General features: G+C 41.1%; 3 protein-coding genes across 3 annotated transcripts; 2 read left to right on the forward strand and 1 right to left on the reverse strand.

The window, feature by feature from the left end:
* The first annotated feature begins 976 nt into the window (after window positions 1–976).
* Window positions 977–6,228, forward strand: LOC145416878 (sorting nexin-24-like). The gene is made up of 3 exons (XM_080285744.1): window positions 977–1,129; window positions 2,069–2,253; window positions 5,997–6,228. The coding sequence occupies exons 1-3, from the start codon at window positions 980–982 to the stop codon at window positions 6,208–6,210; spliced, it is 549 nt and encodes a 182-aa protein (XP_080141870.1). The 5' UTR covers window positions 977–979; the 3' UTR covers window positions 6,211–6,228.
* A 117-nt stretch (window positions 6,229–6,345) lies between these two features.
* LOC145416877 (uncharacterized) lies at window positions 6,346–7,799 on the forward strand. Its single transcript, XM_080285743.1, has one exon. The coding sequence runs from the start codon at window positions 6,346–6,348 to the stop codon at window positions 7,612–7,614; it is 1,269 nt and encodes a 422-aa protein (XP_080141869.1). The 3' UTR covers window positions 7,615–7,799.
* A 4,467-nt stretch (window positions 7,800–12,266) lies between these two features.
* On the reverse strand, window positions 12,267–22,148 carry LOC145416922 (uncharacterized). Its single transcript, XM_080285780.1, has 5 exons — window positions 22,134–22,148; window positions 14,463–14,528; window positions 13,998–14,384; window positions 12,442–12,659; window positions 12,267–12,393 (listed from the first exon to the last, which is right to left on the reverse strand). Exons 1-5 carry the CDS (start codon window positions 22,146–22,148, stop codon window positions 12,267–12,269), a joined length of 813 nt encoding a protein of 270 aa, XP_080141906.1.
* Window positions 22,149–25,955: the final 3,807 nt, after the last annotated feature.

Genomic DNA, 25,955 nt, shown 5'->3' on the forward strand with positions numbered 1-25,955 from the left:
TAGGCTGAAGTGCTGTTTTCTGTGGTGCTTCTGTTTACTGGATGGAGAGACATAACTTCGGTGTTTGGGAACCAAACCACACTCTTCCCCTCGCTTTGCTGTGGCGACGTACTGTCTGCCACAAGGAATATTGTTCACTGCTTGAGAAAGCCCCACCTGGGTGGTCACTTACCTGTGGTTGATGAGTCTGTGTGGCCAGACAGATGTTGCAGCTACCCTACTCAACAACAACAACAACAACAACCTTTCCTAGTACAGCACTACTGTTCTTATGAGTATGCATTACCCTGCAATCTAATTATTCATATCTGTGCTTTTAATTTTTTGTACGTCACATCTGATGTGATGCATGGAGTTATTTTTTTATTTTTTTATGCTTTAGGAAACACTTGGCTTGATCAAGGAATAAAACATAGCTACCGTAATTTTTAAAAGAGTAATTTTAGAGATGATAATAAATTCATACACTGTTTCTTCATTTCCAGTGTCTCTTACACCTAAACCCATCAGTTTCAAAAGCAACAATAGCAGTATATAATCATTTTATGCAGATGATTTTAATTTTTTATATACCAGTATTGTGTAGCCCTTTCCTACTTCATTGATAGTGATATGGATGTGGTATATAAAGATATATCAGTCAGAGTTATGCCTTTGCCTTGAATGCTGGTGCTTGAGTCTCCTAGAGTAACGATAATTTTTTTTTGTATTCCTACTGAGTATGTTATCCATTCATGTGAGGTCTGTGCATCTCTGCTAGTTATATGTGGCATCTGTATACTGAGTAGCTACTGAATTGTATTAATAAGTTTATAAACATTACGTTGAGAGCTTTTTATCATTTAAATTCATTGGGTGCAATTTTGACTCCATAACACAATAAGTAGTAGTTTTTAGTGTTGGAAATAATTATGTTGAAAAATAACTACTGTTTTTCATTGTTGTGATAACGTGTTCTGCTACCCAACAGAGCAAATGCATGATGATTCGAGCATACATCCCACGATATCGTCAGGTGGAAGGTGAAGGAGGCCGTGCTCATTATGTGTACGTGGTAGAGGTGTGCTACATTGGCCGTGTACACAAGCTAGAAAAGCGGTACTCTGCTTTTCATAGTCTTTACAAGGAGGTAGGTCTCTGCTTTCCTCCCCCTGCTTTTTTTTGTTTTTTATTCATGTTTACAGACTTTTCATTGTACATTATTTAATAACTGCAGTACTTGCAATAATATACTGAATTGATTTGTTGATTTTTAGTAAATAATAATGTGCATATTGTTCTGTGCAGTATAATATCTTATTGTGGGAAGATTTTATTCAGCCTTAGAGAGTTATTGTGTAGAGAAGAGGTCAGAAACAGTTTCCATTAATCCATCTACAACTGTATGTTTCTCCCTAAACTGAATATTAAAATACCGGTACATTATAATAAATGTCTGGTGGTAGTAAGAATAATATACCGGTAAGAAAGATGTCACTGAAGTTAAGGGGCTAAACTTCACAATTAAGGTGCTTCATCCAGCTGATTAACAGATTTTAGTTGTCTAGATAGAATTGTAAAATTTCCAGCCATCCTGATTGAGTAATTGGAATTAGATTTGCTTCACTGAAGTGAATACCATTACTGTAAAATAGCCAGAACAGAATTTTTATTTGTCTCAGTCCTCCTCAGTCCTCAATGGATTAAGGTTGTACTTGATACCCTCTCTTATTGGTTGCTGTACTGATAGCTAGGAGTATTTTGTGGTTTGGGATGTGTTGTTCTGCAGTGTGTACAGAGTATACAGCATATATTGGACTCTAGAGACCCGAAATTGCAAGATATTTTTGCCGACCAACGACAGGGTGAAAATCTTAACATACCATAATTTTAGACTGAGGAGTTAAGGCAGAATGTGCTGGTCTGTAGCCATTGTTGGAAGGACATGTTGCAGAAGGAGCTGGATCTTGCATCTTGTATATTTTACGTCATCCATTAGCAAAATTACCCCTCTTGTCTCTATCAGAATTGCTGTGTTGAACATTGGTTAGTAATTTATACACTAGAAATTGCTTTCCCTCTCTCTTAGCTGCGAAAGGTGTACGCAACAGCAGAGTTTCCTCCAAAGCTGCTACGAAACACTTCAACCAAGGCTCTTGAGACACGGAGAGCAGGTCTTGAACACTGGCTCCATTCTGCATTGCTCATCCAGCCCTGTCCACAGCCACTCCTCACATTTCTTCAGGTCCAGAACTACCAGCCTCCCATCCCTCAGTAAGTATTGTACTGTGCATTACTGTATTCTTTGCCAGATTGGAAAGGATGAATTGTTTTAATTTGTGTGTGCTAAGATAGATGAGATTAGAGATAGTGTATATGAAAGATCTGGGGTAAAAAGCCAGTTGATCAGAGGGTAGAAATGAGTGTACACCTCTCTCCCACTATTCGACAGGGATATGCTCCATAAAAAGTGGTTGAGTAATGAATTGGTTGAATAAGGAACCTATTTTTCCCATAAGATTGTTAAGAAATAAGGGGGTTAGGTTCCTGACCACCTTTGTCATTCATAAATTATTCAGTAAAGATAGAAACAGAACTGAAAGTGACATAGGGATTTGAGCTGTTTTCTTATAGACTGGTGTTCTCAAGGAAGATTTTTTTAGTACTAGCTACAGTATATACATCTCAGATGACTGACATTTGATTTTCGATCAAAAAAATATTGGAGAACAAGTGAAATACATATACCTACTTAGCAATGTTACAGAAAGCCGCCTAGACACCTCCGGCAGCGTGTTTACTGCCAATCCTGCTGACTGGACATGATGTCACCACATGAAAACAAACTGAAATGTATACAATATGAAACCATAAATAGCAGTGGAAGCCTAACTGGAAGCACTGAAACCTAACTGGGGGCTTCAACCCCAAGATCCCCTAATGTTAATAACCTACCGTACCTAACTTAGTGCAAACTAAGATGTGCATTATGTAAAACTGGTGCCGAGACAGTATCGTGCGTTAAGAGCATTCGTTAATCATTGGTACAATTGTCACCCGACCAGACGATGACAAAACACTCATTCAGGTTGGTGAGCACACGACTGTGTTTGACAGTAGGGGTCTTGGTTGGAGCCATGTTGGTGCTGTAGTATTCCACGTGGTCAAATAGAAATGCAGACAGATGAAGAGGCAACCTAGGTTGGGGTAGGAGTAAATGGCTAGTAAGTGGAATTTTAACTCTCCATGAATGATGATGAAGTCATAGTTGTTTGGGGGAGTGAGGTATCCGAGACTGAGGGGGTAGAGCAAAACATATAAGCAGTGCCTTTAATTCTGCAAGGACTGAGACTAGGCTTCAGAACCTTCAAAATCACTTGTCTTTTGGTGAGTGTTTTGAATATTGATATGCAAATATAGTATGTTGGTCAGCAGTTTTTTGTGTAAACAGAATTGAAACAATGCAGATGGAATTGGGGTGGACGTTTATATTGACCTATAAATCGTGATTCATGCAATCCAAGGGCATATAAGAAAAGGGTGTACTAGCTATATGCTCATTGTGGGATTATTATGTAAAGAAATGTGTTAATTGTAGCTGTGACTGGTGTTGAAATCATAAGAACAGCAACATTCAAGAGACTTTAATGATTCCCTTTTACCTGATTATCATTATATATTGGGCTTTATTCTAAATACACTTGTAAAAAGAAAAGAAAGAAAAAAGGTAGACTAATAAATAGAAAAAAGAGAGAGAGAGAGAGAGAGAGAGAGAGAACATAGAGGAGGCGGGGCTATAATGAGTACTGGTGAGAACTGGATGTGTGAAGGTGTGCTCACAGCTGTGTAAGGTGCAGGTGTGAGAGGAAGACAGGTGTAGTGGCAGCAGTTTCTGTCATACCACCAAGTGAACAGGTATACTGCGATTGGTCTGGTGATAATTATATTATTGTATCATTATGTGATATATATATGGTATATATGCCTGTTCTATCTGTCATCCAGTCCTCTATCACCCAAGCAGAAGTATAGGGGCCCAGGGCTAGGTGGCCAGTCCAGATAATTAAGGCAAGAGTGGCACTGAATGTGAGCAGTACACCCCAACCATTCCTTGGTTGTAAACCCACTGGAGCCACATCCAGTTGAGACATATTAGCTTACCAGACTACCAGGTATCCATTTGGTAATATGGTTACCACCCAGTATAGCATCTGGCTTCCTGGGCTACAAGAGCCCATTTGGCTTGTCACTTAGTGTAGTCACCATAGGGTAGCACTAGCTACATTGTGAATGGATGGTGTATGCCCCCACCTGCCACGTGTGACATATACTTCTCTATACTGTATTTCAAATGTCAGGACAAAATAGACAAGACTCAGCCATTCACTGTCCTAATGGGACAGTACAGAATTAATGATGGCATATAATGCATTCCAGATTTTAGTCATTGCATAGGAGCTAAATAGTCAGCCCAGTGATATCCTTCATTATTAATGTGGGTTGGAACTTCGAAGTGCAGGTTGTCTCCATCTCATAGATGAGTCCACTCTCTGTTATCTTGTTTCTGTTTTTTCTTGGAGAGAACGATCTTGCTGGCTTCTGGCCATTGATCCTTCTTTTTTTTCATTCATTCATTGCCAGACGCCATGTATCCCAAACGGGGTGGTCAAGGGCTTAGAGTTAATTATTTTACAGGGAGGGGCACTAATCCTCCACCAACCCCACTTGACACGTAGGGATGCCAACAGCATCTGGTGTTCCCAGGCGGTCACCCATCCAAGTACTAACCAGACCCAACGTTGCTTCCTTGCATTAATTAAAAAAAAAAAAAAAAAGAGAGAGAGGAAGGGATCATTGTACTTAATATGGAGAGATGTCAGTTTAAGGCCAGATTAAAGTAAGAAGGGTATAGTTGAACATGTTTTAGAAGTGATGTTTACCAGTTTCATGTATTCTCATCATAGATGCAGTGCTATTGTCTGTGTCATTTTTCATTAGTTTCCGAAGTTGGTGTTGCCATTTTTATTAGGAGAGAAATTTGTGTGTAGGCGGTGGATGTTTACTGTAATTCCTGGGAGGAACCATCATGGAAGAGTGTGTCGTCAAAAGCCTGGTAGCCATCCTCACACAACACACACATGCTGAACTCATTGACATTTACATCATCAAAGTCCAAGCTTGCACTACTTTATATAGTATATCTCCTGTGCACAACAGCAGTCTGTTCCCTCTGGTGGGTTGGGCTCATTGGCCTTGGCTGGCAGCTGGCCTAGGAGAAGGTAAAATCCAGATTTAAACCATAGGCCTTGGGTAAGGTTGGTGATACTAATGGAAAATGGCCACTAAAAAAGTTGACCCAGACTACTTTTTGATGGCAAACCAGCAGCGCCAGAGCTGCATAGCATCCGTTGGCACTGTTAATTGCTATAAGGAGTTGATAAAACTTCAAATACATAAACCTAAAAACACTAGGTCCAAACAATTAATGAATGTGATTACTTTCCTGAAAGGTGTATCCAAGATGCTTTGATAGTGAACCATCCCAGAACAGCTTACTTCACTGAACATGAATATCTGCAAACTTGTCACTGTGGCAAGGCAGTGTTCCATTGAAAAGAAGGAGAGTGGGTCACCACAGACTTCAGTAGCTACTTATATGTCTTGCCCCATACTTCATCAGCTACTTGTATACCCTGAAGTAATGTTATGTTCTGGAAGAGGTATTACATTTTATTAGGACCAATAAAAAAAAATAAAAAGCAGCAGTTGACACTTAGTGGTCTAGTGAGGCACTCTAACTGGATATGGCCCAGAGGGATGTAATTCATTAGGATGGTTGGGTTTGTTGCTCACATAATGCTGTAAGGAGTGAGCAACAAATCACTCTCACCTTAAATGTGTGAACTGAGTGGACTGGCCCTGAACCTCCTATGCTTCAGATGCAGCAGTATTGGATTGATAATGGAGTGGATGCTGTATGAAGACATTCCGCTAATATAAAATTTTTATTGTTGCAGGTGCGAGGAGAGCATCAGCCCTTCTCACCAGCCTATACTGGTATACCCTCGCGATCCTTACATTGCTCCCCACACTTGCTGCCCCACCCCTCATATCTGTAGCACCCCACACTCTTGCCCTGGTACCCCACATTCCCACCCTCACCTCCCAAGCACCATCACCAAAGGGGTTCTCACTGCTCTTTATGATCAGTCATTTTGCATGCCTGCCTAACTTCATGATGCTTCTGGGATGAGTGGAACATACAGCTTAAAGATAAGATATAATTTTGTTCATGTAGGGAAAACAAAAGACAAGGTTGTTGTGGCTTGTTGGATTGATATTTGTGACTAAGGAAAAAGTGGTACAATGGAGGGGAGGAAGTTGCGTATATGGCAGTGGCTTGTGTTTACAGTGCTGTGGCTGGCTTATGGATCAACATACCTGCTGCGCAAGACACTAGGTGTGGTGAAGGGTGACCTAGAGAATGAACTGAAAGTGGGACCTGGTCACTTGGGGTGGGCAGATACTGCTTTGCTTCTTCCTTATGCAGGGGTTTCTCTAACCCTTTCATCCCTCGGGGATCATCTTGGGCCACGTTTAACTTTAGCAGGGGGGCTGCTTGTTTCTGCAGCTGCTACAGCCCCAATGGGCATGGTGCAGTCATTTGGTCCCTTCCTTGTTATGTTGGTTGTAAGTGGGGCAGGTCAGGCTTTGTGCTGGCCAGCAAGTTGTGCTCTGCTGGCCTCTTGGTTTTCAGATGCGTCAAGAAACTCTGTGTTTGGGCTGTTCAGCACTTGCTGTTTTGTGGGTGGCCTTGCAGGGACTGGCTTAGCAGTATGGCTTCAGGCAGCCTTTGGGTGGCGATCCATCTTTTGGCCCCCAGCGGCTTGCGTGGCTGCGCTGGGGGTAGTAGTGTGGGCCTTCGGTCAAGACCCAAATGATTGTGGCTTGGTAGTACCAGGCCGGGCTGCGGCCAGTCAGTCCAAACCAACCAGTGAGACACGCATGTCAATGCTGACAGTTTGGCGCATACCCCTCATACCTGAAATCTCTGTAGCCATGTTCTGTGTGAAGTTTGTCCGCTATGCTCTCATGTTCTGGCTTCCTTTGTACCTTATGCGATCCTTAGGATACTCACAGGTTACTTCTGGTGTTGCCTCTACTGCATTTGAGGTGGGTGGTGTGGGTGGCAGTGCACTCATTGGTGTGGTAGTAGATAGGTGCTTGGGTGGCCGTGCACTACTTACTAGTGCCATGTCTGTCACAGGGTCTGCCTTAGCTCTAGTGGCCTTCATCCTAACAGCAGCCTGGGGCCCAGTGTTCCATGCTGTGTTCCTGGTGGTGGCTGGGGCCTTCAACTGTGGCCCAGATGTACTGCTGGCTGGGGCAGTGGCAGCAGATATTGGTGAGCGTGAAGGTGGAGCAGCAGCAGCTGTCACAGGGGTTGTGAATGGCATGGGATCTCTGGGAACAGTATTAGAAGGCCCATTGGTTGCCCTTGCTGCTGCATATTTTGGATGGAATTCCATGATGCCCCTAATGATTGTTGTATCTCTCCTTGGTGGCCTGGCTTGCTTGCGTGCCCACACACTCCACACCCACCAAAGCTACAAACGACTCCCTATCACTGCTTAGCTTCACTGTCACTGAAAACTGGGCTGCCATAAAGAACTTTCATTTGAAAGGTGGCAAAGGGAAAGAGAATGATGTCTGTTAACATGAAGTCTCCTGTTAACTAATACTTGATGCAGATGATATTGGTACAGTTTTACACCATGCATACCCCCCCTTAGGAATTAAGATGATGCCCCCGTATAGAGAACTTTATCGGGGTTCGGAGTCTTTTCATGACCTTCTTCACATCAGCCTGTGGGCTTTTGGTTGAGAATGAACGTATTACTTGTGTTATGCACAGTTACACTTTGACAGTTATTGCTCAAGTAGCACTGTGCTGTTTGAGTAATAATATGGATTAATAGCCTTTTCATTGAATTAAACCTCAGTAAACTATGGTTCTATGTTAAAGTATATTGCCCCAGAAAGTTCATAATTGGGAGGGATGCATTTATTGGGCATGTTATTGAGCACAGAACAACTTTTGTATGAAACTGGAGCATTGTGTTCTGTATATTATTTTTTGCTTAGCATGGATATTATTGAAAGCAGAGAATTTTTGTGGAGTGTTAGGGGTCTGTACTTTCTTATTGAACAGTTCATGGCACTTACTCTTGAGAGAAGACAGCAGATGGTGCACTGTCACATCTTAAAAAATTGTAAGAAGTTCCTACTAATGTACAGTAGTTGTTACAGTGGTAATGAACTGAAAGTACGTTTATACCCATGCTGTCTTTTGGAGCAGAATTGGCAGAAAATCCTGTTAATGACCAAATTACAGGATTTCAAATACTTGAGCAATAGGATTAGGTATGCAAAAGACTGATTAACAGGAGAAAATGTTTAGCTGTACAGGTATTTGGAAATTGTAACGTTTAATTGCAGTTCAGTTTTGAGATGTACAGGTGCTGATGTGTTTAGCTGTTACTGTATTGTCAGCTGATGCCCATTGGTATAGTCAGAAATTAACATTAGTGTGCATTATTAATGTACCAATATACACACTAATTATTTTTTAATTTTGAGCCCAAGTTTAGTTTATGTGATGTATGAGTGGATCAGACACACTCAGGTGCAATGTAAATTTGCATCATTAAGTCCTAACATCTAGATGACATCCTATTAGTTTATTCTTGCTACAGTCGGGCAGTTACATTCAGCCCAGGAGAGACCTCTTATATTGAAATGATTTATTAAGGCTGCATCACACCTGTCAAGTATAATAAGCTCTTCCAAAATTGAATAAGACTGTCAACAGATGGCAAGACTGGAATGAGGATGATATCCTTGGGCTCAGTGGGTTAATCACACGCTGATTACTGTAAAAAAGTCTTGTGCTGGCCACAGCCATATGCAGTATTTTTCCCACTTAACCTTTCCACCCGATGTTGAGGTTTGGTGGTGTAGTATCATATTTCTCCCATTGATAAAAGATCATGTTTATTAACGAGAGGAGGAGTAGAATATTTCATTCTTTTTCAGTTTTTATAGGCATACTGTCAAAATTCCAGACTTGATTCTGTTTTGCTAAAATTAATGGTTCTTTCCAACTCTTTAATTTACTTATTTCTCGTATTCCATAAAAAGTTCAGAACTACTTGCGTAGACTTTAAACATATGCTTGATTTGACTGAATGCAATGAACAATTTGATACACTTTGTGAACAACAATTTATACTGTCTTGTGTTGAAGTGCATTGTCTCAAATGCTTGTGATGTTGGAACTTACAGTATGATACTCTACTTATTATTCATATATTCTGTAGATTTCTCATAAGTATCAAATATTATAAGATCTTTTGATTGTGTTAGGTTAGTTGATTTGATAAGCCTGGGGTACTTCAGCCATGCAGTTTCAATATTAACTTCAAATGTTTGAGCTGAAGTAGAGTCACTTGAAAGAAGTCACTTATGAACTGGTAGGGGATTTTGAGTATCTTGAGGTAAATGCTCTGGGAGGGGAAGCTGTTTAAAGAAGAAAACAGTGTAATTTAAGGAAGATAAATGGTTTCTGCTGTGGAAGCCTTGATATGTAACAGTTCAAACACAACAGGCTGGTATTAACTGGAAGTGTTAGAAAGATACTTCATCAAAGAGTGAAAAAAGGTTTGCTTCGATTTTAGGGTCACTTGGAGAGAATGGATAAGAATAGAACATTAAAAAATTAGTCAGTGTTAATGAAGTTGAATCTCTTCAGTCTTGTGTAATATTATTCATTGAAGTCTGTGGAAGAAGGACAGTTAAAGGGCATGGCTTTCACAGATGTTTATGAATCAGTTTTTAAAGCCTTTGCCTGTTGAGATTGCATTAAAAATTTTGAAGGGGATACTGGCAGCTGAAGATATTAACCCCGTCATAATATAGTACCTAGCTTGCTTAAACCATGTAAAATTATTCTGTGGCAGTAAGAGGAAAATTAGAAGATGTCATTGAACTGAAGAGGCTGATTTATATTGTTTTTACATCCATCTCCATGAAGCATTTGTCTTGACCTCTTCATACTGTTAATTTTGTAAAATATTATTGCTTAAATTTAAACTGGAGGAGTTGAACATAACCTTTAAACTGCTTTCACTACTTCTTTTTAGCTGAGTAAAATCATCTGGTGGCTGCAAGAATAAAATGAAAATGAAGTCATGTGACTGAAGAGGTTAAGCTAAATGAAATAATAATCTTATGCTGGCAGTTATAAGTTGTATAAATTTGTTCATCTGGAAAGGGTTAACATAAGTTTAGTGATTTGTGTGTACAGTGCACAGAGTAGTGTCGTTCAGCACTGTGTAAAGCTCAAAGTGAATACTTAAAAGTATACTATGTAGCTATGGTATACAGTTCCTTGTTTTTGATTTGTTAGAAATAGTAATTATGAATGTAAGGGAACATGCATGAAATTAATCTACACAGTAAGTAAGTCCTTATGATAAGCTGCCTTTGTGACATTCTTTTTTGCTTTTATTGCACAGTAAATTACAGAAAAATTGCCCACTACAGCTCCATTGTTACGCATGCAGATAATATCTTCAAATTTTTGGTACCAATAGCTTGGAAAAGGATGTGATACAGTGGAACACAACTTTGACTTATAATGAGGACTGCTCGTATACTGTACCATAGTGAATGACAAATACAGTATATACTAATGAACTCTCTATATCAATGTAGCCAGTATACTGTAAGAGAAAAATTATATTCAGCCTTTTGTTAATATACTGTAGTTTGGTTTTGAATTTGAAAGACACTTACAGTATTATGTATGTAGAGAATTTTTGCTGTACAGTGAAATTCCATATCTGTAAAACATCATTTTACCAAAACTTCCTTTTCTGAGGAGTGAAAATAACTAGCAAAGCTTTTTTTTCTAGTTAACATTTTGATTTTTAATCCTGAAATAATGGTTGTTGTACATAGAATAAAATATTGATGATTATGGAGTAAGGCTCCAAATATTATCACCGGCATCTGATATGATGATACATTAGCTTGTTTTACAGCTTTTTGCCAGTCCTTGTGACCATTGTGTCATGTGTATTTTTCCAGTATTATTTATTAAACTGCAGGCATTAAACTTTGATTATGCAAAAGCTCCAACCAACAGCATTAATGCAGTATATAAGCTTCATATTCATTTCTCAGGATAAAATTTGGCAAATTCATATTCCATTCCTCGTCCTTTCCAGCATTTCCCTGTCAGGAGAATAAGGGCCCAGGGCTGGTCTCCTCAGTCCGGACCAGTTAGGCTACTTACGGTACCCTTTAGCGGCATTATGTTAGCAGTAAACCCCAACCACCCCTCAGAATTTGACCTTTTTAGGGCATGACTGGTTGGAGCACCTTTAATAAAAATAAAGGATTAATTTTGTTCCAAGCTATTTTGTAGATATGGAGTGTTACTGTGCAAGACCTGATGGCTAGCAACTGAGAAACAAAAGAATTCAGGAATCACTTATTGCATATGTGTTGCTAGCTTGACATATTTGTACCCATTAACATCTTAAGCAGGAACCATAAGCCAAAGACAAAGAGTATGTAATTGATCCTTTTATTAAATAAATAGAGCATAAAAGCAATATATTGGATATTCAATACTCAGTATGGAAACTGTATAAAAAAATAGTAGTATAACATATATACACATCTAAAATAAGCATTCAGAGTAAAGAACTGGGTGAAGTACTTGAGAAGAAATTGAAGCAGTTTTGTAAACACATTTGTAGCCATTTTTTTTAGCCCTTAGATAAACACTGATTCCTTATTCCGGAAATGTTTGAGACAGTTTTGTGCTTTAACAAATGTTGCTGCCAGTATTCATTACATACTCCTGTAAATATGGTGGATAGTTTCAGAAATGTGTAATTTTTGATTAAAGTGTACTTATCTGTGGCGGGTTATATATAATAAGTAAATCCAACAAAACATTCATACCACTGCCAGAGATATAATATTGAAAGACAGCTACAAACTTCAAATGACAGAGGCACATGTTGAATACATATACAGTTTATGTATATTTAACCGTTTATGAATTTCCATAGAGCAATTTCTGTCAACCAAATGTAAAAGAAACAAACCCATGCATAACTACAACACTCATAAAGGAACACTAACCCATAACATGATACAGTATAACTTTACCAGACTAGGTGGACAGGATTTAACTCTGATTATATTCACTACTACGGTCTGTATAATGGTTTGTAGGATGGGGATGGTTTGAACACTGGTTTGTAAATTGGCTCTGGTTTGTAAATTGGTTCATGGACTGGTTTATATATTGGCTCAGGCTTATAAACGGGTTTGTACCTGGGTTTGGGTGTATAAACGGGCTTGTAGACTGGCTTGGGTTTGTACGTAGGTTCATGTTTTGGGTAGGTTGGTGTTCCCTCATAAGTGATGGTGGGATGATAACCGGTCTCATCAGAGTAGTACTTGACCACCATCCGTCGCCCATCAGGCAAGTCAACAAAATATTCTCCCTCAGTCCTGTAGCCCTCACGCTTTTCAGAGTGACCAAAGTTTGTGCCATGGTAGTTGTCGGCCACACCGTAGCCAAAGTCGTACTCGGTTGGCTGTCAAGGAAGTGAAACAGAAAACAAAGAATTAGTAGCTGACAAATATGGTACAACTTTCTCTGTAGCTGTTTAACGTGGAAGTTGATTTATGTAGAGTTGATTATAAATTACTGGTACCTATTCTTCAGCAGCACAAGCAAACAGAGTGTTAACAAAGTTGAATAATGAATGTTTACTGTGCTAAAAGATATGGATGAATATATTGTATAGTGGTAAAGCTCTGGTCAGAGGAAACTAGGTGCCATTAGGTTGTGATTTGAATCCAAGAGATTACTAGAGATTTTTCATTATTGTCAAGCATCATCCTGGCATGAATTCCTACATGGTTAAAATGATCTGGGCTAAGGTAGCTTAGCCTCAGGCCTTCCTGACTTAACACATGACTCCCAGACACTAAGTGGCTGTCACAGCAGATCCATCAATCATTATACAGTAAAGGGAAGTACCTGGACTGGGACATACACCAGATCACGTTTTTGGAATATAGTAACTAACTAAGACTCCCTAAGAAGAAAACTGTGAAAGTCTTAGAAATGCTTAGTTATGGGAGTTGCCTGAGGAGGTTGCTTCCCTTGGCATTTAATAGGCCAAACAAAAAGAAAAATACAAAAGAAGCCAAAAAGGCCTTTATTAAAAGATACTTAATATGGGTAGAAATAAATGAAACTGACATTCTTGATGCCAGAGAGAAATTGTAAATTATAGTAATGGGGAACATTAATATTCCCACTTCTTGTAAACTAGATGGGATTGATCATCCCCATTAAGTACTTTGTCCGAATGAAGTGTCCAAACAGAGTGTTGTTTATGTTGATGAAGAGGCCTTTTGCCTTGTAATTTTTTTGAGTACTGAACCTATGAAAGCAGAGAAAGCTACCAAATGAAAGGAGTGCGTATTATGGAATGAGAATAGCCCAAGAAGATGGAGAAGCAGATTTTTGTCATTAAGGACATAAATAACTTTTAAGAAAATAATATGTACTGTACTGTAATATGGAAAATAAATACCAGTAGCTAAAGAAAAGAGATATTCAAGAGCGTATTGTGTAAAATGCCAAATAAATAGCAAAGGAAAAAGATGTGTTCTATTCTTGCTGGTTCTGGCAGCTACAAGGCGCCTGTTTGTTGGCGATGTGTTTTGCATAATACACCTTAAATAGTTGCTTTCATGTTAGTCCTGTCTTCTTTGTATATGATGTAGTCAGGATCCGTATCAAACAAGAGGATAATCAGATGTAACATGCATAGCTATATCACTGAGTAAGAGGTGTTGTGAAATATCTTAAGCCAGTGAGATCATGGGCAACCTTGTCATGTGTTTAGATTGTAACTCACGGTGTTGTAGTAGTCAGGCTGGTGGTAAGAGGGCTTGTAGATGGGCTCAGGCTTGTAGCTGGGCTCCGGCTTGTACACAGGCTTGGGGGTTGGCTTGTAAGGGGCATAGTCAGGCTTGGGGGAGTGGACTGGGGTGTAGGTAGGCTCTGGGATATACTTGGGTTTTGGGGTGTATAGTGGACTGTGTTTTGGTGTAGGGGTGTAAGTTGGAGGATATTTTGGTTTTGGAGTGTAAATTGGGTTGTACTCTGGTTTTGGGGTATATGTTGGAGTGTACTTTGGTTTTGGAGTGTATGTTGGTGTGTACTTGGGCTTAGGGGTGTAGAGTGGGGTGTAGGAGGGTGGCTTGGGCGTGGAGTGGTGGTAGGGTGGAGGTGTTGGGTGGTGGTAAGGGGCAGGAGAGGGGTGAGGATAGGGGTATGGGTCAGGGGTTGGGTGATAGGGGTGAGGGGTAGGGTGAGGGATACGGGACAGAGGCTTCCCCCACACACCTGTCAACACACACACCAGCCAGGGGAGTGACACCTGCACCTGTGGACAGATAATTAATGAAAAGTGTGCTTATATATATTGTATACACACACACACACACACACACACACACACACACACACACACACACACACATATATATATATATATATATATATATATATAATCATCATCATCAGCCGTTTGAGTATCGACTTCAGGACCGGCCTATCCTGACCGAAGTCGGGACGATTCAGCCACTATATCTCTACCAAGTGGCTTGGGCTGTCTGGTTGAGATTGTATGTAAGGTGAGAAGTGCTTGTAAGTGTAATTGTAGTGTTGGAGTGGCTTTTTGATGTGTGTGTAGTCTGTGAACCAAGTGTAATCAGCCCGCGCAAGCCGACTGGGTGCTAGCATACTTTATAGTATGCAACACTGGTTCAACCACAACACCCCTTGTGTCTGCCAATGCAGTACGTGGCCGAGTGAATACTCCCAGAGTTTATTACCCTGGCGGGGTGCGAACCCTGGTTCACCCGTGTACGAAACGCACACTGTACCACTGTACCACAGAGGCTCTATATAGCCCATATTACGTATCTTGACAAGGACCACCATGTCACCATTACACCATTCGTGAATAAGACAACCCTGGCATGCATTTGACATGGATGGGGGCATTAGCACTGAAGTGGTGGCATTTGATGGTATGGCACGTAGGATGGCTGGTGGGCCCTAGGGAATGGACTACCAGGTTTATGGTCAAAGTCTAATATATGAGAGAGAGAGAGAGAGAGAGCAGATGAAAGTAGATAATAGAAGGAGAAAAGAGAGCGGAAGAGCCTAGAAAAGGAGAGAGAGAACATAAAAAGAATTCCTCTGCATAGTCAACTCAGTCGTTATCGGTATTAATTACGTACAAAAACGCAGCTTAAGAGACTTTCATTGCATTAAATCGTAAGGAAACATTTGACTGCTCTGATACATGTGGTCAAAACAGGTGTAAAACTCACATTTACACACCAAATAAGCTGTCAGAATAAGAAATAGTATACATTTGTCTCACACCTGTGGGCACAAGTGTACAAACAGGTGCACAGGTGTAGAAAATATAACATTTTATTTCATCGAGAGGCGGTGTTGGGCGGATAATAGCAAGCTGTTCGTAAATACAGCGTATAGTATATGAATAGCATGGAGGATGACAACTGGGTGCGGAGGGTGAGGTATAATCATTGAGGGTCGGGTTGCGAGAGGTAAGATGAAAAAGACTTAGGATGAGGTCATACAGTGTGGCCTCCGGGATAGAGGACTGAACGGAGAGGCTGCTAGAGACTGAGAATCGTGGTGAGTCACATTAGGGGATCGAGGCGGGCACACCAGCAAGTTAGAGCTGTTATAAAAGAAACTATATGAAACGTGAAGCAAAATGAGAACCAAAATGAGAAAGATATTTATAGTTGAACTGTTATATATAAGAAACTGTGAATACCGCTTCAATCATGCAGTGGAGTGGAATTGCCACGAGCAGACGAGAAATTACTGATGCAAAGAAGAATAGAATCAGTAAAGGTACAGACCTGGAGGAACATCACTGTTGATGGCTTAAAAAGAAGATTTGCTGTCTTCTGTAGCTTATGTCAACTAAAATGGAAGGACGAGAAGGTATAGTCGGTAGGAAATACTCGTAAACCGTGGGAGGGCAGTATAAGAATCCAGATTTGTGCCTGACTTAAAGCCCTTCGAAATGATAAGCTCAGTAGCAGAACATTGAGGGATATCCAAAAGGGAGGATGCTTTTGAGTCTAAGACAAAATTGTAAGATGGTTTCTAGTGGAATGAGTCTGGCAAAAGTCATACCTGTACTTACGGATAATGACTAAGAGAAGAAAGATGCGACAAAATCTTGTTTAGGGGGATTGACTCGAGGATGTTGGGAGTAATGGAGGTTTAAGAAATTACGAAATAGAGACTGACCTGGGCAAGAGGGAAAGGTGCAGTTGATAGACAGGTAGCAAGGAAGAAAACGGTCTTCTAGGTCAAGGTGTTGATAATTACTGAGCTTATGAGAAGGGGTTCGTATCAGTAAAAGAAAGTAAAAGGAAAAAACTAGCCTGCCAAAGTCGTTCACACCTTCACTACGATTATATAATTTTTTGGTCAGCTTTCCCCAGGTGATTTTGCAATTTTTTTTTTTTCATCTGTGGTATTGGAGGAGAAGATTAAGGTCGAGATGTATCCCCTAAAATTAAAAGAATCGTCTGGAGGTAGCAACAATAACCTTAGTAATACACTTGTTATGAATTGATAAAAAAAAAGAGAGAGAGAAGAAGCATTAGTCAGATGGGGAAAAAAAAAGACAAATCTGCTTCTATGACTGAGGTTGAATCCATATATACGTGTTATGTAAGGAGACAAAGAGAGAGAGAGAGAGAGAGAGAGAGAAGGGGGTAAGAAATGGAGAAAATTATGATTGCGTAGGGGAGGTGACATTTAGGGCAAGGTTATGCATACATACTGTACGTACACACATACATATACACATACATACATATACACAAATACATATACACATACATACATACATATACATACATACAGTCGTACGTTCGCACACGATCACACAATCATATTAATTACATATGCATATTATACACACAAGTGCATTCACATATATATTCATAAATCCGTGTAGTCATATTTATTCATACACAAGCCCACACACGTGTAGACCCATACACATACACACAAGGACTTATGTACGTTAAGTTATATGCATATTCAGATTGCACCTGTTACTACACACACACACACACACACACACACACACACACACACACACACACACACACACACACACACACACACACACACACACACACACGTTTTCTCCACTCACTTGAATATTGATCTCATTTTTTTTTTTAACCACTGAACATCTGTGAACTTGAACTTATGCAGGTGTGATTCCCTTTACACCTGGAGAGAGAGAGAGAGAGAGAGAGAGAGAGAGAGAGAGAGAGAGAGAGAGAGGGAGGGAGAGAGAGTTAAATCTATAAAATAACTATGAAGACTAAACCCCAGTAAGATAACGTCAAATCATCATTAAGAAAAATATTAACAGAAGCTCAGGGGGAGAACTTCACTAATAGTTCACACACACACACACACACACACACACACACACACACACACACACACACACACACACACACACACACACACAGTCGACGATATGTTTGTCACCGTTTCTCAGAGTAATTACAGATAAACAGCTGGAGAAACTTGACTCTCTCTCTCTCTCTCTCTCTCTCTCTCTCTCTCTCTCTCTCTCTCTCTCTCTCTCTCTCTCTCTCTCTCTCTCTGTTACCAATTCATAAAACGATGAATAAGGACCATTTTCAGTACAACTTCGTGTATAACATAAACCATGGAATTTCAAGCATAGTCAGATAATATTTAGTTAGTTAGGTTAGTTTAGATTAAATAACAATGGTGATAATAATAATAATAATAATAATAATAATAATAATAAAAATAATGATAATAATAATAATAATAGTAATGAAAAAGTAATGATGGTAATAGTGATGATGAATTCCATAAGCTAGTTCCAGTATCATGATAACGCTTACCAACAACACCACGTTAGATAGATAGATAGATAGATAGAGAGAGAGAGAGAGAGTTGTGAAAGGTACACTAACACTCATAGTTAGTTACGGCCATTTACGATAAAAAATATCACAACACCTTTACCTGCCACTCATCACCTTTACCTGCCCCCATAACACCTTCACCTGTCACTCTAATTAACTGTGTCTTCAGTGTAATAGCGAACAATTAATACGCTATCATCTGTACTAGGAACACATTATTCATTTATTTAATTTGTTTGTTATTGAATTGTTTATGGATTTGCTTACATTGTTTATATTTTCCGTCGATCAATTTCTTTCCGACTTTTTAAAAATTCTTGTGAAATGGAAATATTTGCCATTACCCTCTTCAGTATGCTTATGTCTCTCTCTCTCTCTCTCTCTCTCTCTCTCTCTCTCTCTCTCTCTCTCACCCCAACAAAAACCAGTACACACCGACCTTCCTTGTTCCTTAAAGACAGTGACAAGAAAATTGACCCGTGACCCTGAATATTATATGTGACCTCTGACCAGTGCCTCCAGGGGTCAGGAGAAAGGGAAGGGGTCAAGGGAAGATAGATGGATAGATAGATAGATAGATAAGTAGGTAGGTATAGAGGAGAAAGGAGAGGCTGGGGTAGAGAAGATAGGTAGATAGATGGAAATAATTAGATAGATAAATAGGTAGGTAGGTAGATAGATAGATAGATAAGTAGACAGGTATGGATAGGTAGTTAAATGTGTGTGTGTGTGTGTGTGTATACCAGAAATTAAGTCACTGCTCTGAAGGGGTTAAGGAGAGAGGAGGAAAAAAACAGGAGGAAACTGAGGAAGGAGGTAATTGGAGCAAGAGGAGATAAAAATGGAGGAGGGAGGGAGGGAGGTAGCGGAGGGGGTGGAGAGAACTTCTTGGGGAGGGAGGGAGGGGTGGGGGAGTGAAAAGAATGGTGGGGGGGGAGGGAAGGGGAGAGGAAGGGGAATTTGAAGAGTGGAAGAGGGGAAGGAAGGAGAGGATTTGGAGTAAAAGGGATGGATAGATGGATGGAGAGAGAGAGAGAGAGAGAGAGAGAGAGAGAGAGAGAGAGAGAGAGAGGTCAGGGAGGGGCGTGGCAGGAGGAAGAGATGGAGATAGGGGGTGATGTAGGTGCTACGGGTGGGGAGGGGGGAGTAAGTGTAACAGGGGTGAAAGGTCAGGTTACTACCACATCAACTGAACCAGAGTAACCACCCCACACCCCAGTAATTGTCTCCCCACCACACCCTAACTCACTCACCCTCACCACACAGATTTATACTAACTCATAACTCATTTATTGCTAACTAATAATTCATCTTAAGTACGTGAGTCTTTTAATCGTAGTACGCAATTTATTTTCTTATCAATCATGCCTCAGTTGTCTTACGCAAGTTTAGGTAGGTATAGGTTTGTTTCTCTCTCTCTCTCTCTCTCTCTCTCTCTCTCTCTCTCTCTCTCGCGTCACACTCATTCATCCTAAATACTCCCAAGGTCAGTTGTAATTCCAGTGTGTGTGTGTGTGTGTGTGATTTCTGTTCTAATTCTTTAAGAAAACGCGTATTAACCAAAATACTAAGTCTAATATTAATTCCCAAGCAGTGTTCTTGAGTGGAAAATATAACTTTAAATATATTACTGCGTATTGGCAATTTTTACTTGTTGTATAATGGGAAAAATAATCCACGCGAAGAATACAACCAACATTCATCAATTTCATTTTGATCTTATAAAAGGAAAGTTGCGCGACACCCATAACTCGACACCTTTCACCACAACACCGCACCACACCACACCACCACAGCTCCCACACCTTTCACCACCACACCACACCACCATAGCTCCACACCTTTCACCACCGCGCCACACCACACCATCATAGCTTCTACACCTTTCACCACCACGCCACACCACACCATCATAGCTCCCACACCTTTCACCACCACACCACACCACACCATCATAGCTCCTACACCTTTCACCACCACACCACACCACACCACCACAGCTCCCACACCTTTCACCACCACACCACACCACATCACAAGCGTTCCCCAGAGAATACCCGGCAAAATCTTTAAGCCAATTTCCGTGATGAAAGTCGCAGATTTACTCCGATGTGACAGCGAGGATTGTAGGGCGGCGTGGGAGTGTAGCCGGACATTTCTACTGAGGATGCGTACTGGTTCCCCACACACGCAATTTTTCGCCTGGGTTGATGTGCTTGCCTGGCCTTCTTTTACTCACAGCTTTTTATCATCGTGTGGTCAGACAGTCTAGGTTTTTGAGTCTGAAATTCTTCACTTTGAGAATTTTTTAAGTTTTATTATATCCATACAGCTTATGATTTGTTTCTGTATATGCGTGTGTGTATGTATGTATGTACCGGTATGTATGTGTGGATGTATGTATGTGTGTGTATGTGTGTATGTATTTATGTATGTATGTATGTGTATGTATATATGTATGTATGAATTTTATTGTATGGGAGGGAGGTGTATGGCAGAGAAGGGGTTAATGAGAGCCATATATTACCTCTAGAATTCTAATTTTTTTCTGACATTAAATAAAAAATCGTCTAGTACTGAGAGACGTAAAAATAACAGTGACTTAAGGGGGGCACGAAACCCCCCATTCTCAGTCCCATAGATCCCATTTAAAAGATCAGATTTATAATGATGGGTGGATATTATGCATTATATTTTATTGAGATATACCAAGAGTCCGTTTCTCATCAGTACTGCGTCAAAAAAAAAACAGGAAAAAGGCTTATGGTAGTCTGGAACGAATTCTTCTCCTCCTCCTCCTCCTCTCTCTCTCTCTCTCTCTCTCTCTCTCTCTCTCTCTCTCTCTCTCTCTCTCTCTCGGCCGTAAACAATAAAGCATCATTATTCCGTTATTCCGAATTTACAGATTATTATAACTCGGAGGAAAATTGTTATACTTTGCAATTGACTCTGCAACATGTCATTAATTACGAGTTTGAAACGAGTGAGATGCCAGAAGTTGCCCGAAAGTAAAAGTTTTGATAATAATATTTTTAATCACCACCACCACCATCATCATCATCATCATCATCATCATTATTATCATCATCAGTTTAATATTAATCTTCTCATATACGCACCATCTTTGTATTACTTTACCACACCCTCTCTTTCCACTCTCATCCTTCACTTTCACATCCCTCACTCCTCACTATCATTCATATTCATAGCTTCACCTCTCACCTCTTTCTATCACACTTTCATCTCATTATCATCACTCCTTATCATCACATCACATCTCTCACACCATCACTACACCACAACCCATCCTCACCCTTCATCTTCACTCACTCCATATCACTTTCACACTTCTGACCCTCACCTCACCATAACATTTCAATCTCTCTCACTCCTTATCACACTTCCTCACCATCACAGTCACCATCACACCCTTACTCTACAGAACACCATCATTTGCTCATATTCATTCCCATTTCCGCCCCTCACCTTCACAAACCTTCATTTTCTTCCATTACTGTCACACTCACTAATCGCACTCATTACCACATCCATGCTCTCACACTCCTTATCATCACCTCTCATTACCATCTTCTCTCTCCACTGTCACATTTCAGTTTTTACCCTCACTGTCACATATACTCTCACATATCATAACTCGTCAGTCCATTATCATTTCATACTATCATCTCACATCATCACTGTCACACTGTACATCTTCACTCATCACCATCACCTCTCCTCACCATCAGATCCCATACCTCACCGTCACTACAACACTTCATCTCTTCACTCCACCACATCTCAGCATCACCACTTATCATCACTTCAACCCTCACCCAGCATCCAAACACTCTCACCATCAATCTCCACCCTCATCCTCCACAACTCTTCTTCTTCACCACCACCACCACGAAGTACTCTAATTTCTCTTGTTCCTCACCACCACTTCTCTGACTCTTCCCATTCTTCACCACCATCACCACCACCACTGCCGCGGAACTCACCTGCAAGACCCTCATCCTTCGACGTCCTTCACCAAAGTGTCGTCGGCTCCTGGTCTCCCCGCCTTATATACCTACCGACCACCAGAGCCCCAAGAGCGCGCCGAAGGATGCTCAGACTGGCTGATGAGTGGGGGGGGGACACAAAAATAGAAGATAAAATGAATATATTGTTGATCCTCAGTGCTTGTATTGAAACACTATGATCGCCTGGTGGTCAAGTGGTTTAGTCCCCTCAGTACGATGGTGCCATCTTGGTCTCGCTACCGCCACACGAAAATATTTAGCCCAGGAAAGACCTCTCGTGGGGAAGGGGCTACAGTTGTTGCTCTTGCTACCGCCGCCGAACGATTTTAGATTGAGACAGGCCTCCCGTAGTAGTGGTAGTAGTAGTAGTAGTAATAGTAGTACCAGTAGCTCAGGTCACGGAAAGTATCCTGTAGACTGCTTGCTCAAACTTCCCGCGTCAAGTCCATCATCTTTTTCGGGGGAGTTCAGGGACGTTCGGTGCCACCATGTGAAGGCGCTTTTCCTCCCACCACCAGCCTAAAATTACCGCCTCTCCACATTGACTGCTGGAGTGTATCAATAGCATAACACTAGAATATGATGCTAGTCACGAAGGAGTGCGATGGAATGGATGTAGAGCCGTAGCATTGTCTTTGCCTCTGAGCTACGTGAAGTAAACTGGGCAGTGGGACATACAAAATCTGATCTTTACACTCATGTTTACCGTGAGTTACATTCAGTCGAGATAAAAACGAATGTAATTGAAGGCAAAGGAACATTTTATTATATTTTTGACACAGTCACAAGAGTTTTGGTATTTTTTAAAGTGAGTAAACAGCATTGAGAAATATAAAACGTGTCGAAAGTACTTCAAACACAATTTCCTTGCGATTATTTGTAAGCGCGGCAAAAATGATGACCAAGTTTTAGTGTGTGTTTACGAGTGAGGCAACGCAGACGCCATCTTACCGCGCCCCCGCCCTCGGTCAACCTCTCCTCCCTCTCCCCCTGACATTAACCTCGTCCAACTGTGTCTCTTGAATTAACTTGGCTCGTCTGAGTGTAATTTTGGAAGTAAAAACAGTCGGAGTGGAAGCGAGGGAGAGAGAGAGGGGGCGTCCGGGAAATTGTTACGTATGTTTTGCTCTTGAATCCGTCTTGGGGGGAAGCCATTGGACGTCGACCCCGGTGATCCTGTGACGACATAAGGTGAACCTGTTTCTGATTGGCTGTTGGACTTGTGACGTCATGGATGCTATGACGTCAGAGGGTAAGCTTGCCTGTGATTGGCTGCAGGAACCTTGACGTCATGGAAACTAGAGCGAAGGCGTTTGTGATTGGCTAGTTTGAATTGTGACACTTTATGATGTGACCTAACGTAATAGCTGCATAAAAACTAATATGACAGCGTGTTCATCTGAGTAATTACCATTTTAATGTGACATTTTATATCATACGAAGTTGAGTAAGAGGGTGCATGAGAATGGAAGAAAAGAAACACAAGAAAGGAGCCGAAGTGAAGGAGTGCATGAAGGAGAGTGAGGTGCCATGGCGAGGCAAGATGCAGCGTCGGACGGTGCAATTTATCTATCTGTCTGTTTGTCTGTCTGTCTTTATATCTGTCTATCTATCTGTCTGCCGGGCTATCTATCCATCTATATATCTATCTATCTATAACCAGACGCTTTAATCCCAAAAGGGGTGGGTACAATCGAATCGCCTCCATGTCACCCTGTCTCCAGCCATCACATTGCCCTCTCTCCATCTCACCCTCTCACTCATATACCTCTTCACCCCATCCATCCATCTTATCCTCGGTCTCCCCCTTCTCCTTCTCCCTCCACTTCACTCGCATACACTCTCCTAGTCAGTCTCTCATTCTCCATTCTCTCCACATGGCCAAATCATCTTAGGTTACTTCAGATGCTTTCCAGTCACATCCACATCAGCACCACAGCGCTCCTTCACTTCCTCATCTCTCTCTCTCTCTCTCTCTCTCTCTCTCTCTCTCTCTCTAACTTTCACTGCACAAACGTTGCGGAAAAGATAATAGGTCGGTCCTTCCTTATTCTTGAAACTGGATTTATTAAAGAACTGGAATGGTTGGTGCTGGTTATACATACATACACACACATATACAGGCTTACATACATACATACACGCACATCCATCCATACATACATACATACACACAAATACTCATACATCCATAGAGACTGACACTTTATTCCTTTCCCTGTTCATTAAAACACACACACACACACACACACACACACACACACACACACACACACACACACACACACACACACACACACACACACACACATCATTCTCGTCATCTCCAGTAACACCCTCACATCTCACTCGCCTCCCTCCAGCACCCCACCACACCCACCCTTCACACCTCTCTCTCTCTCTCTCTCTCTCTCTCTCTCTCTCTCTCTCTCTCTCTCTCTCTAACCCCACACCACCCCCACGCTAATCCAGTCAAATCACCCTCATCCTTTCCCTCACTTTTATATCACACTAGTCAGAGGTACCATCACGCTTCTTCCTTCACTCTGTCGAGAGCTCCTGAAGTATTTCTGAAGGCGTCTTGGGAGAAGGGTGGAGTGAGTAAGTGGATGGGGAGGAGGTGAAACGATAAGAGGTGGAGTGGGGAGAAAATCGGGTGGAAATATTAGGTGGAGGAGAGAGAGAGAGAGAGAGAGAGACAGACAGACAGACAGACAGACAGACAGCAACGGGAGACTCATCGGTAATACCCTAGTCGGTAAAGGTAGCTCCCTAACACCTTTATCTAATCGATTTGTTTTGTCTATTACACCTTACTGTCCTTTCTGTGTTACATTAATCATTGCAATATCGCCATACTCTGCAATAATAATGTGCAAACGGATATTTACAAGCTATATCCAAAAATAAATCGCTAAGGAAGGGGTGTTAGGGAGCTTCCTTTACGTCGAGAATATGAGCTTAGGAACAGGGAGGGAAGAACTCGTAGGAAGCAAGGAGAAAAGTGGATTAGGAGAAATAAAGAAGGGAAGGATGGGTCGATAAGAGAAGGAAGGAGATAGATAGATAGATAGATAGATAGATAGATGGTAGTAGTGGTAGTAGTAGTAGTAGTAGTTGTTGTTGTTATTTTCAGACATTGCCAGTTCTTGTTATTGCTGTTGTCTTGTTCTTCTTAGACCTCACCATCGTCTGACCGTCTCATCTCGTCCCCTTGGGTTATAATGGCCTCGTGCGGTCTTGGTCAGCGGTGGTCGGTCAGTGGTCAGCGGTCACCCCCCCACAAGGTCATCCCCCCCTCACCCCCCCTCCATTGTGGGGGGAGGGGGGAGGGGAGGCTGGCTAGGGTGCCTGGAAAATATAGCGACTTCTTTCTTCCCGTCTCTCTCTCTCTCTCTCTCTCTCTCTCTCTCTCTCTGATTGAATGTTTTAAGATGCTAAAAGGCTTCAGTAATACTGATTCAAACAAGCTATTCACAGTAATTGCCGAGACTGTAACTCGAGGAAATGGTATGAAGTTGCAAGCAAGGGGGGCTAATCTTGATACAACCAAAAACTTCTTCACTTACTCTGTTGTAAGCGAATGGAATAAACTCCCTGGAAATGTGATTGAAAGTGGTACCATAAATATGTTTAAAAAGAGACTGGACATGTATCTCGACGCAATTGGTATCGCTTAGTTAGGATGGAGCAATTATTGCATATTCGCGTCTGCATTCATGTGTCTCTTAGACACAGACAGTATTGTAGAATATAAATAATAGATAAATATTCTATTCATCCTTTGATAAAAAAAAA

The sequence above is a fragment of the Coenobita brevimanus genome, chromosome 108 (genome assembly GCF_032717465.1).
Source record: "Coenobita brevimanus isolate Jiangsu-jjx chromosome 108, ASM3271746v2, whole genome shotgun sequence".
Classification (NCBI taxonomy): domain Eukaryota; kingdom Metazoa; phylum Arthropoda; class Malacostraca; order Decapoda; family Coenobitidae; genus Coenobita; species Coenobita brevimanus.

What these genes read in the sequence shown, in the direction of transcription:
- LOC145416922 (XM_080285780.1), bottom strand. An exon ending in AGCCTGACTACTACAACACC is followed by an intron (nt 12,660 to 13,997) that starts GTGAGTTACAAT and finishes CTTCCTTGACAG; the next exon opens with CCAACCGAGTACGACTTTGG. An exon ending in TACCCAAAACATGAACCTAC is followed by an intron (nt 12,394 to 12,441) that starts GTACAAACCCAA and finishes ACCCAAACCCAG; the next exon opens with GTACAAACCCGTTTATAAGC.
- LOC145416877 (XM_080285743.1), top strand. Translation starts at nt 6,346, where the DNA reads ATGGAGGGGAGGAAGTTGCGTATATGGCAGTGGCTTGTGTTTACAGTG.
- LOC145416878 (XM_080285744.1), top strand. Translation starts at nt 980, where the DNA reads ATGATGATTCGAGCATACATCCCACGATATCGTCAGGTGGAAGGTGAA. An exon ending in TTCATAGTCTTTACAAGGAG is followed by an intron (nt 1,130 to 2,068) that starts GTAGGTCTCTGC and finishes CCTCTCTCTTAG; the next exon opens with CTGCGAAAGGTGTACGCAAC. An exon ending in TACCAGCCTCCCATCCCTCA is followed by an intron (nt 2,254 to 5,996) that starts GTAAGTATTGTA and finishes TTATTGTTGCAG; the next exon opens with GTGCGAGGAGAGCATCAGCC.